This window comes from Indicator indicator, chromosome 2, assembly GCF_027791375.1.
Source record: "Indicator indicator isolate 239-I01 chromosome 2, UM_Iind_1.1, whole genome shotgun sequence".
In the NCBI taxonomy this organism is placed as follows: Eukaryota; Metazoa; Chordata; class Aves; order Piciformes; family Indicatoridae; genus Indicator; species Indicator indicator.
Genome location: NC_072011.1, coordinates 53252083 through 53272131, shown reverse-complemented (window position 1 = coordinate 53272131; position 20049 = coordinate 53252083). Strand labels below are relative to the sequence as shown.

At 41.2% G+C, this 20049-nt stretch overlaps 1 protein-coding gene across 1 annotated transcript in view; it reads left to right on the top strand.

Annotated features, from left to right (window-relative positions):
* The window catches only part of USH2A (usherin), a 414010-nt gene that overhangs the window by 381586 nt on the left and 12375 nt on the right, over positions 1–20049 (top strand). Inside the window, exons 61-63 of the mRNA XM_054394908.1 lie at positions 3166–3393; positions 4167–5683; positions 6641–6962. Of these exons, the coding sequence (XP_054250883.1) occupies positions 3166–3393; positions 4167–5683; positions 6641–6962 (2067 nt within the window). The remainder of the gene's footprint in view (positions 1–3165; positions 3394–4166; positions 5684–6640; positions 6963–20049) is intronic.

Below are 20049 nucleotides of genomic sequence, written 5' to 3'. Positions count from 1 at the left end.
AATCTGGACTGTTAGCAGTATGTAAACATGGAATATATGAGTTCATGGCTTTGCAGACAAAGACTGGGAGAATATTCCAGGCAATGATTTTGATCCTGTGCCTGTTTAAGGCTGTGTCGTTGTCTGCTGAAGCCAGAGGTTACAGTACTACCCTTTGCAAAGTGTATTTTGCTATTGATATTTGACCATTCCAGCAGGACAGTATTTTGAGGCTGAAAATGTCATGGGAGGACATAAAGTAATTCTTAAAATGAATCACTGAGAGTGCCATCCATCCTCTTTTGAGCATCAGCCTTTCAGGTGAGCAAATTCACAAATGACAATGGCAGCCGTACAGGGGGAGAAAATGTGGCTCTGTATTCTGGGAGTGTGTCCCCTGAGCTTGTTTCAAACCAAACTAAACAAAAATACATGTAAACCGTTTGCTCTTCAAGAACTATCTGTAGGAGCCAGGGATAAAAGTCATCCCTGGAAGGAATGGTTTAGCAATCTCCAGAGAACATAATGAACTGCAGGCAAGGAAATCCCTCCATCCTTGTTTCATTTCAAAGTGTGTGAGGATTGAAAACAATTAAATCTTGGGGTTTAACGGGAAAATGGTAGAGGGTAATGAAAAATATGCCAGTTTTCTGTTTAAAAAAAAAAAAAAAGAAATCATGTGTTTCGTAGCATTGCTGTCACAAAAGCCCATCCTGGTGATGCAGCTGATTAGAAAGCAGAGCCATTGGCTTTTGTATGGTGTTTGCAATGATGTGTTTGTACCTTTGGAGAGCCTGTGTGTAGCAGTTCAGGAGCAGTAATTTAATGTTGTGTGTTCCCTTCCTCCCATCCCCACCTCCGAACCATGGAATGTAAATTTTAGGCTTTTAAAAGTTCTGTTTTGAAAACGTAATAGGTAACTGTCCTCATAAAAACCATTAATACAGACTACATCCAATTGTAAAGCTAATTTTAATCATGTTTTGTGCCAATATAATTTCTGATGCCAGATTTTTATGCTAAGCATGAACTTCAATTTGAGCTCTGTTCTTTAACCTGCAGTTCATAATTTTGCATTTGGCTGTATAGTTTTTTGGCTATGGCAGTTTGAACACTTCCACTTTCAAGGATCTAAGCCATAAATGTTTATTAAAAGAATCTATAATGAAATCAGTTTTGTTATTTTTTTAATGGCTGCCTTGAGTATGTTGGATGACTGAATGCGCGTTGTTAATCATTAAGTACTCGCGTTACAAAAAGCGTTTGATAGTATTGCCATCTAGGGGCCGAACTAAACTCTCCATACTGAAATAAACTGCAATTGAACAGGTGCTGCTATTGACAATATACATATGTTTTTGCTTTATGGCCCACATGCTTTCCATGTTTCTTATGACAAAAGATACCTCTAAATGTCCCACAGCAGCCAGAGCTTTCTTATATATAATCTGTTCGAGGTGATTGCTATTTGCATTTGAGCTTATGCTTTTTTTGGCAGTGATGAGTGGGGATTCTTAACAAAGAATTATACTTTTTTGCATTATTAATCTTGCTAGTGTTTGCCCTGTTTAACAGAAAAAGGAATCATTTATCAGAAAAGTATGTTTATAATCTGTACTTGTGGCATCTTCAGATTTATTATTCATAATGGTCATTCAAATGCTGTGCTATATTTATCTAAAAGACTAACTCATTGTTGTGAGGAAATAACTACTTAAATATTTATGACAGAACTTTTAATATTTAAAAAAAAAGAAATTAATATTTCTTTTAAATTTGTTTCTGAGTCTGACAGTTTAACAAATGTTTAAATATTAAACAATTGGAAGTGTTAGGATTTAACAACTTAATACGACTTCCTGAAACAGGGAAATTGACTTCAGCTTTTTGTGCCACATGAAGAAAACTCCTGCACTTCCCTTCTTGAGATGTATGTAATTAATGCAAAAACACAGCTAAAAGTGGAATTAAATGTATGGGTGATCAGCTGAACTCCTTTATTCCTCGCTCCACTCTACTGAAAGGTGTCTCTGTTAGACACTCTATCTGTTGTGATGATTCAGAGTACTAGTATGGCTCTATCACCTTGCTGCCCAGATCTGAGTTTGTGCTAAAGGCTCACTTTGCCTCATATCTGAGTGGTTTCTAGTCTATGCCAGATGCTGTTTGAGGTGAACTGGATAAAGTTGTGAGCTGTGGTGCAAGTGGCACCTGTCTGTCTGTCCATTACTGATGTCCGTCAGTCTGCATCCACTTACATGCTCCTGTGCTGGGCTGTGGTCTCACAGAGTGGCAGGTCAGCCCTAGGCCCTTCCAGCCCTGGTAGAGCCTGGTGGGATTCACAAACAGCTGTACTCCTCCTAGCCTCTCTCCCACTATAAGGCAAGGGTCTGGGCCAGGTAGGGTCTATCTTATTTGCCTGTGTACCCATCAGCAGTATGACTGCTTCCTCCAACCTGGAGAAACACTGAAGGTTCTTGCAGGTTGCCCCACAACCATCTTACCTTGTGCATTTATCTCAAGCAACATCTTTACAAAGTGGGAGCACAGAAACCAGTTTGTTCTGTCCCTTCTTCCTTCTCTCTTTCTTTCTTCCCTCCCATCTCTCTCCCTTCCCCCCGACCCCCAACCCTCCCCAACCCCCCCACCCCCCCACTTTGCTTTTAAGGGGGCTGTTTTCAGTAAGGAAATAAATCTGTGCTCTTGGAGACACTGTTATGTATCTAGATCACAGTGCTCTAAGTATCTGGAACAAAAACAACACACCCATCAACCATCATGGCTACATTCAAGATGTGTAAGGATTCTGTAGAGTCAGAATCATCCATATACCACGGTTGTTTACATGTACTTGACACCTTCAGAGTACTAGGCACTCTCATTCTCACTGAGCAAAGCTCAGACACAGGCTGAATGAACCCTAAGCTGTTTGCAAGCTGGGCTGTGAAGGATTCCCCAGGAGTTAGTTCCGAAGTCTCTACCTCAATGACAGACATTTTTTAAAAGCCAGAGCTCCTTTTTGAGTTTCACCTATCAAAACCCACCAAAAAATCCTGGTAACCAGATGGGGCATTCTGCAAAGGGGTCAGAAGTAACCCAGAGCTGAGACCTCATTTTCCAAGTGACATAAAGCACAGATGCTGATTACTTTTTTAACTAACTCAAACATCTGTATTCTTGCTTTAGGGAACAAAGCATCAAACTCATTTATTTGGATTGAAACCTTTCACAACATATCATATTCATGTTGTTGCTGTAAACAATGCCGGACAGGTTTCAAGCCCCTGGACATCTGTGCGCACGTTGGAAGCTTCACCCAGTGGCCTGAGCAACTTCACCGTGGAAAAGAAAGAAAATGGCAGGGCTCTGCTGCTAAAATGGTCAGAGCCTTCCCAACCCAATGGTGTGATTAAGGTAATCTTCATCTTGACACTTTGCTTGATCAAAAAAGAGAATGGAAGTACTGAGTATCAAAACATTTTGCTGAAAAGGACTCAATCAAATGCATTATACTTTAAAATATGACAGAAATCCTATCTAAGCACAAGGCACTCTGTGAGTGCTCTCTGCTTGTGGTTATATTCAAAATGAGTATTCACATTCCCGTGCTACAAAACATTCATTTACAGTAAAACAAATTGTTCATTTAACGTATAGAAAACTATGCATGACAGATCATAATCTTACTTGGTTTAGATTAGACATTGCCAAGACTTGTTTCTTAAAAACCTGGGTTTGTGAGGATGTTGTTCTGAAATTTGGGACTTCTTTAAAGTCAATGGTTTCAACAGAATGTAAACCTTTACCAGCAAGCTTTGCAGCGAGAGAGGTTTATTTGGAGTTTTTTCTTAAGTGATATTTCTCTAGAATTGGTTTACAAAAAGCTTTCAGCTTTGCAATGAAGCTTGATAACAAACAATATAATGAAAACTGTCATTAAGTGATTTATTACTGCATCCAAAATGAAAAAAAAAATAATGAAAACTGGTTCAAAACATTCCTTTTCTATCAATGATCTGCTTGTGTGCTGACTGTTACTACTAAGGAATTAAGTTTCTGAATCATCAGTGAATAGTCTATTGCTCAGATTAAGGTCTCATCTACTTTTTATTGACAAAAAATTGTTGTGTTTTTTGGGGGTTTTGTTGGTTTTTTGTTTTCCACTTTTTTCTTTCTTTATTCACCAGACCTACAATATTTTCAGCGATGACAACTTGGAGTACAGTGGTTTGTCTCGCCAGTTCCTCTTCAGGCGCCTTGAGCCATACACTCTCTATACCCTCATACTGGAGGCTTGCAATGCAGCAGGCTGCACTCGTTCTCCACCCCAGCCAGTCCGAACAGGTGAAGCACCCCCAGTGTCTCAGATGGCACCTCTAATCCAGGCAGTGAACGCTACCAATGTTGAACTGAGCTGGTTGCAGCCAATTAATCCAAATGGTAGAATAATTCGCTATGAAGTTATTCACAGATGCACAAAAGAAAATGCTGGAGGGTACAGAGCAACAACAGAAGATGAGAAAATTGTTTTCACGGAATATAACACTGAAAGTAATACATTCATATATAATGATAAAGGTTTACAGCCATGGACAAGGTATGAATATAAAATACGCACCTGGAATGCAGCAGGCTATGCTGACAGCTCTTGGACAGCTGCAAAGACTAGTCAAACTGCCCCAAAAGGCCTTGCTGTCCCCAGGTTATCCTTAGTGTCAGTTAACCCCCGTAAAGTGCTCATCTCATGGTCCTCCCCAACACAGCCCAATGGTATTCTTCAGTCATACAGGCTCCTAAAGAATGATGTTCTCTATCCTTTCAGCTTTGATGCTGCTACTTTCAACTACACGGATGAAGACTTACTGCCCTATTCAGTCTACAGCTATGCAATAGTCGCTTGTACAATGGGAGGCTGCTCTACCAGTGAACCAGCTGCAATACGAACACTCGAAGCAGCTCCTGCCTTAGTGGAGCCACCATCTCTGCAGGCTGTCAGTGCTACTCAAATTAATGCATCTTGGGCACCTCCCCAAATACAGAATGGAGATATTACCAAGTACATATTGAAACTAAACAATGAAGAGTATTATCCTGGCAAAAGTTTGCAAATGTTGGTTTCTAATCTGGAGCCTTACACTGAGTATGATTTTGCACTGGTTGCCTGTACTGCAGGGGGCTGCACATCTAGCGTATCCCAGTCAGTGATGACCATGGAGGCTCCACCATTAAATATGGATGCTCCTAGGCTGCTTGTCATGGGCTCAGAGTCAATTGAAATCACGTGGAAACTTCCAGCTAACCCCAATGGTAAAATTACAAGCTACGAGCTAAGAAGGGATGGTGTACTTGTTTATTCAGGTCTGGAAACTCGCTATCTTGATTTCACACTAATGCCAGGCATGGAGTACAGCTATACTGTCACTGCAAATAATAGTCAGGGGAGCGTGACCAGCCCATCAGCTCTGATAAAAACTAACCCCTCTGCACCATCTGGGATGTTGCCTCCTAGGTTGCAGGCATGGTCCTCCAAGGAGATTTTGGTGGCCTGGGATCCTCCTATCAAAGTAAATGGTGACATTAGAAATTACACAATCTCAATCCACAAGCCTGCTGAAACAGGAAAGAAAACTTTTGACTTTGATGCATCTCATGTTTCCTTTCTGAGACGGTCATACATAGTGGGAGAGCTACAGCCCTACAGTAGGTAAGTGGAAGACCTCATTTCTTGAATAAATGCTGCAAAGTGGGCTGGCAGACAGCTTCACCATCTTGTTTAAACAGATAGTCAGACCCATGGTATTTTATTTCCTAAAAAGAACATGACAAAACCAGGATTTTTTTTTTTTTTAATTTGTAGTAACACCAACTATATGTTCTCTTGATAAGTGCATAGGATTGACTTAGGTTGTAATTAATACAAGGAGTAAGTCAGCACCCTTTTATAGATTCCAAAATCTGCAGTCTTGGACTTGTGTGATTTTGTAAGTTAGCTGCATTCAGGAATTGTTTTACTTGAAAAAGTTTAGGACGGGGAGACCAAAGACCTCTCAGCTACCAATTCACAGTATGGCTGAGCAAAGAGTAGTAGTGTCACAGAGGAAACATCGTCACAACTTGAGTTGAAAGCAAGTGACTTGTGTTTAAGTGAAAGCTAAAAACCTAACAGAGGGTACTAGACTCTGCTACAAAAGGAGACCACTTGATACTGAAGAAATTTATCTTCCCCACTGCTTCTTGATTATTTACCTGACCTTTCCTTCTACATGTTACATGGTTAATAAATTTGTTACATATAACTAAGAGAGCATAGTAATAGAGTGAAGTTCTATAGCTCTCAAATTATATCCAAACCGTCTCCTACATCTCACCATTTTTGATTTGTAGCATCAAAATCAAAACTATTTTGGTCACTTGCCTCCTGCAGATGTTAACTTTGCTCTGGAGAGGAAAAGAAAAAGGCAAAAAAAAAAAAAAGACGACTGTGTTCTTCCTTTTTCAGCCTTCCCACGCAATGCACAGCATATAATCTCTGTGTTCATATAAATTGTTTACTTACTAAAAATCCCAAAGACTGACAGAAGTTCAGAAATGCCCCAGACCTCATGCACAGTCTGTATGTGCAGTGTTTTAATCGCTTTGTTCCTGGTTTGTGTTCCCAAAGGTATGAAGTACAGCTCCAAGCTTGCACAGAGCTGGGTTGTGCCTCCAGTGAGTGGGCATCGGTGCAGACGTTGGAGGCACCCCCGGCAGCACAGCCAGCCCCTCTCATAGAAGTACAGACAACAGCCAGGGGCTTCCAGCTGACTTCTTCCATCCTGTGGACTGGCCCACAGCAGCCAAATGGGAAGATTTTATACTATGAGCTCTACAGAAGGAGAATGACTCAAGCCCATGTAAATTTAGACCTTGCACTTGTTTACAATGGTTCTTCAACCTCCTTCAAAGATGACAGCTTGCTGCCTTACACAGAATATGAATATCAGGTGGGAATCAAAGCCATTTGGCAGCTCTGATTATGATTTCCATACACTTTGAGAACCTTACTTTATATACACAACAAATATACACATTTCACTTCTAATGTTAATAGTATGTTAACAGGATTGTGGTACCTGAATGTTTACTGTTAGTGTATTTTAAATTGTCGAGAAGCTGAAAATAATTTTACACAAGCAATACATTCATTTAGCACGATTTTTTCTGCACTTTAATCTTAAGTGCCTATGTTCCTTGTATATTAAATATTTGTGTACCCTCTAGAGCTTTTTCAAGGCTCTGGTGCTATGTAAATTAACGTGAAATTCTACTTCTTAAAGGTGGTTTCATTTAGTTTGTTTTTCTTTCTTTTTCCATCCTTTCCCAATATATTATAAATTAATTTTTACTTTATGATCTTAAAGTGGTTTACATCAAGAGGGACTGGGGTTGTTTTCTCTTTAAATTTGATGTCAGGATCACAAGCAGTTTTCATGAGTGGCTCAAAAGTGATTTGTTATTGTACTTCTCATGCACACAGGTATTTTTACTATTGTTTCTCTTGTGAGGGTAAGATAAAGCAAGGAGACTGGTTCTACCATTCTTTCACCTGTATTTATTTCCTATTTCAAAATCACAAGTTTTAGCATAATTTTTTTATCATACTGTACCAGTGGAAATACAGAGCTCTACATGATTTTTAGCCTATGAAAAAAGAACTTTGCTATTTATCACCATCTCAAATGTATCTCAAGTGTTTGTATGAGTTAGTGGAGTTTAGACCCTCATCAAAAAACAGCCATAAATTTGTTGTTTCTAAAAGGAAGTGGATGTAGTAAGGTGATTTTTTTAACAAAATCTGCTTCCCAAGTCTGCATGGACATGAACTCCCTCTTTTACTTTCTGCAAACCTCCTGTAATCCGACCAGATAGGTTCATGGTAGAGGATTTTAGCTCTGTAGCTCTCCAGAAGAAAATTTGTTACCATGAGAACAGTTGGACATTGGAATTGTTTTCTAAGGGAAGTAGTGAAATCCCCTACACTGGACAGTTTTAAGACTCAGCTTGACAGGGTATTGGGCCATCTCATTTCAACTGTACTATTACCCAGAAAGGTTGGTCCAGGTATTCCCTGGGATCCCTTCTGTCCTGGACTTCTGTGTTTTTGTGGGGCTGATTTTTAAATATGATATTATCTGGGAAGACATGGTCATTTGTCACCAAACAGGATACCAGGAAGCCTCACTGCTGATTCTATATGCAATAGTTGTACACGGGATGTATCTTGAAGATGAGTTTGGCAACGTTCTAAAGTCTTTACAGCCTTGTTCCTAAAACAAAAAGAATTAAAAAAAAAATATTGTTCAAGCATGAATTTGTTTTGATATATATGAAACAGTGCATTCCACCTCTTGAGCTCCTGCAAGGTGGCAGCAATCTTTCTTTTACAGGCTCATTTTTCTTTATAGGTCACAAAATAATTCAAGGTGCTCAAGAGGCCATACAGTCCAACTTCCTGCTTGAAGCAGAATCAGTTAAGAGGTCAGATGGGGGTGCACATGGTTTTATTCAATTGCGACTTGAAAACCTCCAGAAAAGGAGATTGTATAACCTCTTGGGGCAGCCTGCTCTGATGCTTGACTGTCTTTGCTGTGAAAATGTTTTGTTACATTCAGTCTGAACCTTTTTTCTTGAAGTAATACTTGTTTTCCCTTGTTCCTTCCCACCACGTACTATTGTGAGGAACCTAGACCCACCTTCTTGTTAGCCGGTGGAGAGGTACTGGGGAACTGAAACCAAGTCCCTTCAAAGCCATCTCTTCTGCAGGCTGAAGAAGACCCTGTCTCACAACTTCTCATAGCCCAGGTTCTCCAACCCCCAATTACCTTGGTTCCCCTCTGCTGAACTAACTCAAATTTATCTTTCTTGAATGAAGGGGCCCAAACAGAATAAATGCTAAGTAGAGGGATGTAATTACTTCCTGAATTGTCTGGCTATGCTCCTGTTAAACAACCCAAGATGGTGTTGGCCATCTTTCCTGCCAGATTACACCAGCTTTCTATCTACTAAGACCTCTAGGTCCTTTACAGCAGAGGTGCTCCTTAGCTGGTCAGTCCCTACCCTGTAATGCTGCAAGGAAATATTCCTTCCCAGGAATACAAAGGCTTTGGATTTTCGTAAAGCTTCTGATGGGCCATTCCTCTACACCCTGCCCTTAAGAGTATCAACCAGTGCCCTTCAGTTTGTTGCCATGTGCAAGTTTAATGAGAGTGCACTGATCAGATCAGGTTCTTTGGTAGCTCTGCTCCACTGCTATTGGTGTGGGTTTTTTGGTAGCTAGAAACCATGAAGAATTACATCTAAAAGGTTGCTTTATCACATTGGTATATCCAGCTGCTGTATGTACTTCTGTTGTGGTCTACTGAGTCATGTAGGTTGGAAGGGACATCCAAGAAGTGTCTACCTTAACTCCCTGCTTGAAGCAGGTCCAGATTCAGCAGGCTGCTCAGGGCTGTGTCCAGCTGCATAATGTTCCCCACCCTTGCATCTCCAAGAATGGCAATTTTACAGCCTGTGTAGGCACCCTGATCCATACCTCTTACTTTTCTTTGCATCTAATTCCCTTGTTTCAACTTATATCCCTTGCCTCTTGCCCCATTACTGTCAGAGTCCCAGGGCCGGAAGGGAGACGTGCAGTAGTTTTTTTCCTAAATAGTTTCCAGCAGCTCTAATTTGGATAAGAAAAGGATTCAGAAGGGACAATTATAAAACTATGGAAAAGAGAGCTTAGGATGCTACTATTAAAGTGTAGTCACTGCAGTATTCACAAAGCCTTTCTTACCTGTCTGACAGCTACAAACCTCTTCCTTTAGATGTTTCTGGACTGGCAGCATGTCTGTAAGGTAGCAGCCAATGTGGAAAGTGTATCTGTTAGATGTGTGTGGAAGGAAATGACAAGTGTCTGTGAGCTGACTGCTTCTTGTTGCTGATTGTAGTTCCTTGTTACTTGATTTCCTTCAGGTACTTAATGTCTTCTTGAATCTAGCAGTTCAGGAGATGCTAGGATAATATGTTGCAAAACAAAAATGATAATGACTGAAAGTCTTAAAATTTATTGTGCTTTAAATATGAGGGTGTATTTTCCAGTTATTGTTTCTCTTGTGACAAGAGTGATTAAACCTCTCCTGGAAACAGCATGCTTTAGGGTGAACAGTTTGTGTTTTAAGCCCTACTATGTACAAATGTTAAGTTTTCTATTTCTATCTCCCAGCTTTGCTTTAATGCCTGTGTAGGGCCTATCTTTTTGCTACAACAGTGTGAAGTCTGCTTTCTGCTTACTGTAGTTTCTTGCAGCAGAAGTATTGTTAGACCAGATCTCCTTGCCACTTGGGAGTATGAATTCAAGTGCAGATGGGTCTGAGAGTATTGCAAGCATTGTCACAGACCCAAGCCCTACTTATTTAGGAAACTTTCTTGGATAAATAAAAACTTCCCGGGCTGGAATTTGTAGGCATTTACTGTAGGACATTCTCAGCTGCAGCAGCTTTCAGTTCTGAGTCAGAAACAGGTTTGGGGGAAGTTGATATCACAGAGACTTTCTTGAGCCAAAGCTTTTAATGATCAGTGAGAGATAACAAAGAAAGCCTCTTGACCAGATTCTTGTGCTTTGCTGTGCTATATTCAAGACTGCTTTTTATCTTGTTTCTACTCTATAGCCAGACTGAGCTGTTGACTGGGACCTTAAATAATTTTGAATTTTCTTCAATGGTTGCCATTTAATTCACCATGAGCAGTTTTTTGCATGCACATATTAGTCTTCTGCTTATGTCACTTGCAACAGTCCTCTGGGATCTATTCAGAGCCCCTCCATTGTTGACAATTTATATCTTGCCTGTGAGACAAGTTATTTGTAAGTATAGGGCTTGGCTTTTGCTATTATGCTGATGAAACCCAGATTTATATTTCACTTAAACTGGATATTGATTCTGCTGTCTCCGCATTTGAGCCTTGTTTGCCGGACATAAAACTTTAAATGCAACTGAATTTCCTCCAGCAGAATGCAGATAAAATCAAAGTGCTGTGATGGGACTCTAAAGCCTTTGGAAATACTGAGATTTAGTTCAATGAACCCTGACAGCTTCTTTGGATCTAAAGTTGGAATTTTAGAGTTTGGTTGTTTGGGATTTTTTTCTTGGAAACTTCGACTGAATATTTAGGGCCTGTAAGACTAGACACTTTCAGAAATGATGAAGTGACTTTAAAATCTCTTGGTCATCAAAGGGACTATGTCTGCTAAATGCTTAGGTCACTATTTTTCAAGGAAACACTTTCATTCTCTAAGGGCCAGATCTGTATATGCATGTTGGCACCTCTGAGGTTTCAGTGGGTTTTTAAGGGACATTAAAAGTGCCTGCTGTCCTGTACTTGGAAATAATTACTCAGATCTTTGAAATTTTCTGTATGTGTTTGTGCAGTTAGATATTTGTATTTTTCTAGAGCATCTGGCTCTTTAATTATTTGTTGGAATATTGCCTGAGATTGTCATCTGCATTAAGCAGATGCAATTGCATGATCCTCTGAAAAAAAAACCAAACTATATGACTCATGGGGCCTAATGGGTTTGCAAGTATAATCTTTTGATTCCTGCAATATGTCTGAAACAGTATGTAGGGTCTTCTCAGGATGGTGTGCAATGTTGCCATATAGCATCCTGTAGAGTCAGACCTGGTTTTCTCTGCCAAAGGAAAGCCCTTTTGAACAGGGACTTGTGACAACATTTAGTGCTATTTGCAAAGTAGAGTATGGTGCAATTTCCATGCAAGTGCAATGTCACTCCTCCTCAGTTGCACTTAATTGTGAACTTAAGACTGCTTCTTTTGATTAATGGCTTAATGTCTTCCTGATTTAGAACATTTCTGTATTTCCATTTGGCAGGCACAGAACATGTGAAAGAGAGAAAAGTAGGATTATCCTTTTTATGAATGTTTTATGGCTCCCTGCAGAGGTTTATTCTCCAGGAGAGCTGTTCAGTGCACCAAGACATGATCTGCAGCACTAAAGCTGTCTGCCTCCAACCACTGTAGGAGGCATAGCATCCCTCTTGCTTTCTTGCTTGTGAAGCGTGCTTCTCAAGCTCCAGTTACTGCAGCCAAGTGAAGGATCTAGGAAGTACCCTGAGATATACCAGAGGAAATGTTTTGGACCTCAAATATTGGACTCTAGGGATAACAAATCATATTCTGACTTTGGAGAGAGAAGGATTTTTAAAAATGGGTGCAAAGTCCTGAAGTTTAAGGAAAGAGCAACTATATAGAGTACAGAATATGTCAGCCTTCTTGGTCACTTTTCAGAGATGACAAGAATGACACTTGGTTTACCAGCCTGTCTGTCAAATCATTGGCTGAGCTCCAGTTTTTGCTGCTTAGTTACTGACAAACAACTCAGTGACTTCTGCAGCATAAAATGGGTGAAACTCATTTTCTGACTGACCAGTGATAAATAGTCACCCATTTGTAATATCCCTTATATCTGTCTCCTTTTCATGGTTTTAATTCACCATTTCCTCCTGTCTGCCTGACAGAAAGATGCACTACAAAGTGGTGACATAAAATAAAAGTAGTTCTTTTTTTGCAGTCCCTTCCTGTTATCCCCACTGGAAGAGGATTTTTTATTACAAGGTTCATTGTGCTCTCTGCTTACAAGTAAAGAGAGTTTCTCATACTACACCTGTATTAGGCTACTGAGCTTGACCTCAGCTTCTGAAAAAGAAAAGCAGACAGAACTATATTGTTTCAATGATGTAATGGTGATACCTGCTCTAAGTACCATCTTGCAGTACAAGATGCTTCCTTTCCACTAGCAGGGGGTAAAAAGTCAGAAGGGCCATTTGAAACCTCATGATTTTGCTCATTAAGCCCCACTTCAGGCTTCAGACACTGTGTTTCTATTGTCAACACCATCCAAAATTCAAGTGTGTAAACAGCGCTTTGATGCAACAAACCTTGATTTTTGTTCATTAAACTAAATAAGGATATTGGGCTTGAATTTGTTGGCTTCCAAAATTACCAGTGAGACCTGCAGCACCCCTCGTGTAAGACCCTTCTGGGTAGATTGTGATTCTGACATATTCAAAGCCACGGCAAGCTATCCTTTAAAAAGACATTAGTGTGAGTACCAAGGGAAAATATACTCCAGGGTTGTAGATGACTTGATATGATTTCCTTGATTGTATCTTTTTATTTATGAGGCATAATTTATGACTGCTGAAAAGCAAACTAAAATGAGTGATGACTAACTACAGCCAAAGTAATAAATCAGAAGCGGAGAAAGAAGTGGTGATTTTGATCGAATCTATTGAATTAGCTGTTGCCCTTAGCCATTACAGGTATTGGAAAGACCTTTTAATATCTGCTTATCTCTCTCATGGGAACTTGGTAACTATCTCATTATATACCCATAGGACACAAATTATTTAATTTTCTACCTTTTAGAGTTAAACCTATTTACATCTGTCATTAATTACTGGTGTAATACTATATTACGTGAAATGAGCTTCCTTTAGAATTCATTAGTTTTGTTTACATCCTGAAGTTTTTGCCTGCTGTCTTTCCATTTTCATTCCCCACAATGGATTTAGTACTTTTGTTATGAGCATTTGAACACTGGAGATTAATGGCAATGTTAAGAGGCTCAAATTATCACGGTGCTGGTAGCCTGGACCTAAAATCTATCCCATTATATGTTTATAGCCTCCCTAAGGATGCTAGCAATGTTGAAGATGGAAAAGTACAGATCTGAGGATGGGCAATCATAAAGCACACATTTCTTTACTACCTTTTTGTGCTCTTGATCATGAGTGGACGTGATACTTCTTTTTCCTTGCCTTTGCTCTGTCCCTGTAAACTGCAGCCACTTCCTAACTTCCAAACTTCCTACTTTGGTAATACTTGCCTGACACTGCAGTGCCCAGATGTGATTACATTATCCTAATGCTGAATGCTAGATTTCAGTAGACAGGCTTTGTACTCTGAGCTGTGCTGATGTTGCATAAGAAAATCCAAATTACCCAAGCTGCATGCTGGTCGGTTCCAATGAGAAGATAGACTTGTGAAGGGTGCTGCAGCTCATGGCAAGAGGGAGCTGTGCTGGTTTTGTCTAGTTTTAACCAGCCAAAATTAGGGCCTCTTCCATTTTCTTGCAGACTGCTGTTCGAACAAAACTGAAAATTGGATGCTGTGTTTCTGAAATGACTGATATCCTATCTTATATACCCCTAAAACATCTTCCAGTCTTGGAAAAAAATTACACTGTGAAAACTCTGCATTTCTTTAAGTGTAGAGTTAGAACTGGAGAAATTTAAGTCAAGAAACCCAAAGCAAGTCTCAAAGTATTGTTGGTTTTGTGACCTCCTTACAACAACTCCACAAAGAGTGGTATGAACTCCTCTCTGCTACATTTGTTTCTCCTGGCATGCACTGAATGTTGACAGCATTGAATCCTTTTTGGAAAGTTGTGTGCAGTCCATGCATGCCTTAAGGGCAGAGACTCCAGTCATACCTGAGACTTACACACAAGGAAGTTATATGCATGTGTGAAAGGGGTGGCTTGGTCTGACATTGTGGTTCCCCAGAAGCTACAGCACTACCTAACTGCTGTATAGCTCTAAGCAGTGCTCCAAGCCAAACATAGGTGTTTGGCTCTATCTCCTTTCTGCTGATTTTCTGCAAATAGGAAGAGTGAGCAGCCTCTGACCTCCATGCAAAGCAGAGGACCCTAGCTCTCCCTGGGAAGTCTGCAGGAGCTCAGGACTGCTGCCTTCAGACGGGCAAACTGCTGCCTTCAGACGGGCAAACTGCTGCCTTCAAATGGGCAAACTGCTGCCTTCAGACGAGCAAACTGCTGCCTTCAAACGGGCAAACTGCTGCCTTCAGACGGGCAAACTGCTGCCTTCAAATGGGCAAACTGCTGCCTTCAAATGGGCAAACTGCTGCCTTCAGACGAGCAAACTGCTGCCTTCAAACGGGCAAACTGCTGCCTTCAGACGGGCAAACTGCTGCCTTCAGACGAGCAAACTGCTGCCTTCAGACGGGCAAACTGCTGCCTTCAGACGGGCAAACTGCTGCCTTCAGACGGGCAAACTGCTGCCTTCAGACGGGCAAACTGCTGCCTTCAAACGGGCAAACTGCTGCCTTCAGACGAGCAAACTGCTGCCTTCAGACGGGCAAACTGCTGCCTTCAAACGGGCAAACTGCTGCCTTCAGACGAGCAAACTGCTGCCTTCAGACGGGCAAACTGCTGCCTTCAGATGGGCAAACTGCTGCCTTCAAACGGGCAAACTGCTGCCTTCAGACGGGCAAACTGCTGCCTTCAAACGGGCAAACTGCTGCCTTCAAGGGCAAACTGCTGCCTTCAGACGGGCAAACTGCTGCCTTCAGATGGGCAAACTGCTGCCTTCAGACGGGCAAACTGCTGCCTTCAGACGGGCAAACTGCTGCCTTCAGACGGGCAAACTGCTGCCTTCAGACGGGCAAACTGCTGCCTTCAGACAGGCAAACTGCTGCCTTCAAACGGGCAAACTGCTGCCTTCAGATGGGCAAACTGCTGCCTTCAGATGGGCAAACTGCTGCCAGCCATTCCACTCTTGTGCCTTCTGCTGCTTTGCCACACTTCAGCAGAAGTGAACAAGATCTCTCCAGTAAGGCTGCCCAAGGCTCCCCTTTGGGACTCTCCACTTGGGGACTTTCTGGTTGGTTCCTGTGCTTGCAACCATAATACCTGTCATATCATTTAAGCCAGGTCTCAGATGCAAGTGTTGTGAGCTGGCAGGAGTTAACACACACATAACATCCTCTGCCAAACCACTGCTCAGCCAGCTGCAGTCGTGCTTCTTCACATAATTCGAGTTGTGTGACCAAGGGTTTGCTCTTTTGTTTTGGGGAACTTTTGGCTAATCCTAGACTATCTTTGTACTTTGAAGAGAGATATTCTGAGTGCTTTATGTTGACAGCTTCTTCACCTTCTCTTTTTCATCATGTCAAGGCTATAGTGCTTGCCTAGTTTATCATTGCTTCTCTTCTTCTAGCACCATTCTTGTGTGGTATCATTGGAGGAGCTGTGGAAACATATAGACAACTGTTTTACTCTGTTCCCGTTTAGTACCTCCTGCATGGAATATATGCCTTCACATATTAGGTCAATTTGATGGAAGTAAAGCCTCTTTTTTTACTTTAAACCATAGATTCCTCAGCAAAGACCTAGGGGTTTAAGAGTACTACAGCAGAGATGGACTTAGGCATCTAATGGGCTTATTCCACAGACAGCATCTACAATTCTGTAGATGCCCAAAGTCCATTAAGGTTTGGTTGCCCTTTATGGAGGGACCTTTACTAAGCTTGAACAGACCAGGTTTACCATGGTAAGGCTGTAGTCACCTTCTCAGCAATTTTCTTCTTGCTCCTCATAGTTTTTTCCCTTCTTGCTGTGCTGATGAACCTTGAGGTTGTCCTGTGATCTTTTTGAGCAACAGCTGATCACTGGTTTCTTCCAGGAGAGAGATCTGAGAAGGCTCATTCAAGATGAAAAAAAAAAACAAAAAAACAACCAAAGAACACATAAGCTCAGTTGCCTGTAAGTGGAGTTCTTCAGTTCAAACATAGAGTCTCCAGAGAAATTTCCCTCCTCTCTCTCTGGCTCCACTTCAAAGTGCAGTCTGGGCCAGGGGCCAGGACATGAATAAAGCGGTTTAAACAGTAACCCTTGTAGCTGATTTTGGAGCCCTCTCCTGGCTATTTTGGGACAGTGCAGCCATTAGCACCACGTCTTTTGGCAGGGTGCTGAGCCATGCACCATGATGTCAGTGTTTTTGGAGGCAGCATAATCAGAAAGTCAAGTTATAAGAAACTTCTGTTGGCTTTCTGCTGTCTATGTTTTGCCATTCAATACCTTTCTGAGATGTGATGGCTTCTTGTTTGCCCCACATTCCTCTCTTTTATAGTATTCTTGTATTATGAGCAGCAGGTAATGCTGCTGCTTGTTAAATTCTTGACATTTCTTTGTGAACACAGAGGGGGTTTGGTTTTGGTTTAGTGTGGTTTGGTTTTGTAGTTGTTGTTGTTATTTGGGGGAGTTTGTTTGTTGTGGGGTTTGGGGATTTTTTTTAGTGTGGGTTTTTTGTGTTTGGGAGGGGTGTTGATTTTTTGTTTGTTTGTTTGTTTGTGTTGTTTTGTTTTGTGCTGGTTACATCACAATTTAGAAGGATTTTTTGTGAGCCCCAAAAGCTTTTTACAAAATACCAACCATGGCATTTCAGTTTAGCCAGGCTAGCCAAGCAACAGTGACCTTTTTGTGGTGACTTTTCGAGGAGTCCTGACCAAACCTCTTATTTTAATAGGCACTTCTCATTGTTTCTCTTGCCATGCTTCCCCATTTCTTTCTGCAAACACATGGCTAAACATCAGTATTTTTGTCTGCAGTGAGTTCTGGGCACTAAGTGCCCTGAGTCTTCAAACACTGACCACGATTTACTTGGGCAGTGATTCTCAAAGGGAAATAATTTTATGCCCATCCATCCTTTTACAGATGGTTGAGCAGAAGCTGAGGGAGTCAAGGGAATCCAGCTTAGGTCAGTGTAATCCTGAATTTAGATCCTCAGAAGTCCTGTTTAACTGTCACAGCTGTCTCAGAAGCTGGTGTTAGAGAGTTTCATACACGCATAGAGGTTTTCTGCTAGAAACATGTCTTGGCAGGGCTGGGTAGCTGGTGTCTGTCTAGAAGACATGCTCAGACCATACCTGTCTGCCAGGCCCACATGCATGTGGTCATGACCTCAGCATTTTTTCAAGAAGGACCATCATGTGACACCTGGGGGATGGACAACAACCTCTGCTCCCCTCAAGCTCCCTAGGGAAGGGCTAAACTGAGAAGCCATGTCTGGTCCTGCTTGTTTGTGCTCTGCCCAGTCCCTGGTTTTCATTGTGTTCATTCAAAGTGAAACAGCCCTGAAGAGACAGCACTGGGAGCACCCCAAGTGAAAAGATGGGTGACTTGCTTGCGTTACTCCCATTCTGAACTGCAGTAGGCTCAACTACCTCCACTGAAGCATGTGAGTCAACCTAAATTACCTGCCTTTTGGAGGAGTCCTCTAAGCACTCGGCTGTAGTATGAAAGGGCATGAGCATCCTCTTTTTAGCTCGTCCTAACACAGTATTTGAATGAAAGAGCCCTCATTTCTCTGAAATAAGGCTTGGTTTCTGAAAGACAAGGTGTAGGCACCTACAATAGGAGAGTGATCTGTGGAAGTAGATGTCCCCATCCAACCCTCAGCAAGACATCTGCTTCCCAAGTGAATCGCATCCCTCTTTCCTCCAAAACTCCTGGAAGGTCCCATTCTGAGAGTGAATTCCTGTGCTACGCAGGAAGCCCCTGTTCCTGACTGATCACCTTTAGATTTGCTGTGGGCAGCTTACTTGGCAGGTCAGGTCTGACACTGTTACGCTCTGTGCTCATTAAGGCCACCGCCTGGACATAACTGGAGCTCCGGTCAGTCTTGAGCCTATGCCAGTGGGCTGCTTTTTTCCGTATGTGGCTTATTCTTTCCACAAAGAAATATGCCCTTTGAAATGAATGACTGTGGATAAATCTTTGAAGCAGCTGGAATGGAACCGAGAGAAAAGGTTTGACCTACTACGGTAAAGTGAATAGAGTTTGACTCTATGAAAAGTTTGCCACAGAGATATATTAATGATTTCACTGAAAACAAAAGTGCTTTGGCTGAGCGTTGTATTGTAGGGCATCATCTGTACTTATGTAGGATTTCACTGGATAGTGCTATATGTTACTGTTGGAATCAGGCAGGAACTTTGGGGTGTGATTGGCAGAATTACAGTCTTCAAAGCCACCGTGGTGGTTTTGGGCTTTTTTTCCTTCCTTAGCTCCTTGAGGAGTTTTCAGTAGTCTTGGAACTTAATATTGCAAGCTAGAAGGACCCCAGGGTCAGTTTTGAAGATCTTATTTCTAAACTTTTTTTTTTTTTTTTTTAAGCTACATTCCCCACACCCACTTGCCCAGGACCTCTGCCCGGAGTGGATCACATAAGAATATGTTTTACTGTAGTTAGAACCACTCAACATGAAAGCTTACTAAGGAATACTTAGACTAAAAATCACTCAGACAGTCCTCTTGTATTGCCATTTAGATCTATCATTCTGATTGATCACTATGTGGTTGGCTAATATTGAGCCTAATTTAACCCTATACACTCACGCATCCATCTATTCTGTCTATTGTACCTGACATTCTACAAATTACTTACTCATGCAAATGACGACCTAAGGCAACCTTTTATGATATTCGTGTTTAATTATACAAATGCTTTTTGATAAATAAGATTATACATCCTTCCATATGTTTATTCACTCCTTGATGAAAGCAAAATTTAATTTTCATGCAGATTTGTTGGAGAGTGTGTTTAATAAGTGCTGAGTTTTATGTAGTCTGCAGATCACTCTGGTTTTGGGAAGCTGACAAAATCAGTAGGCATAGTTCATAGAGACGTGTGGGTTTTAATCAGGCCTAATTCAAGCTGCTAAATTTTGAAATCTTGGAACTGAAGCCATTGCCTTTGTGCTCATGCAATAAAGTAAATGTTGTGAAAATAAATGAGGGATGCTGACTTAACTATACATTTCAGCGGGCTTTATTTATATTATGGGTTACTTGAAATTGTTGCCAAATGACTGATACATTAAAATTTTCAAGAGAGGAATGTTCCTGTAAAACCTTCCAGTTTTAAAGGGTAACCACAGTTTGGCTTGTGATATTCACTCAAGGTGAATGTAACTTAGGTGTCACACACTGCTGGGATGAATTCATCAGGGCTGCTTGCATGCATGAAGTGTGTGAATAGGAAAAATTGTCAGGACTGGATTATCAGTATTTTTGTTCAGATATCTTTGAAAACGTTATCAGTGCTGCTCACAGCTTCTCAAGGAATCCTGCAACACAGGTAGTGGTGGGAATTCAGTCTGAGGATCAGATATGAAGAAAACACACAAACACACACTGCCTGAGACATGAAATCTGCTGCTTTTCCCTAAA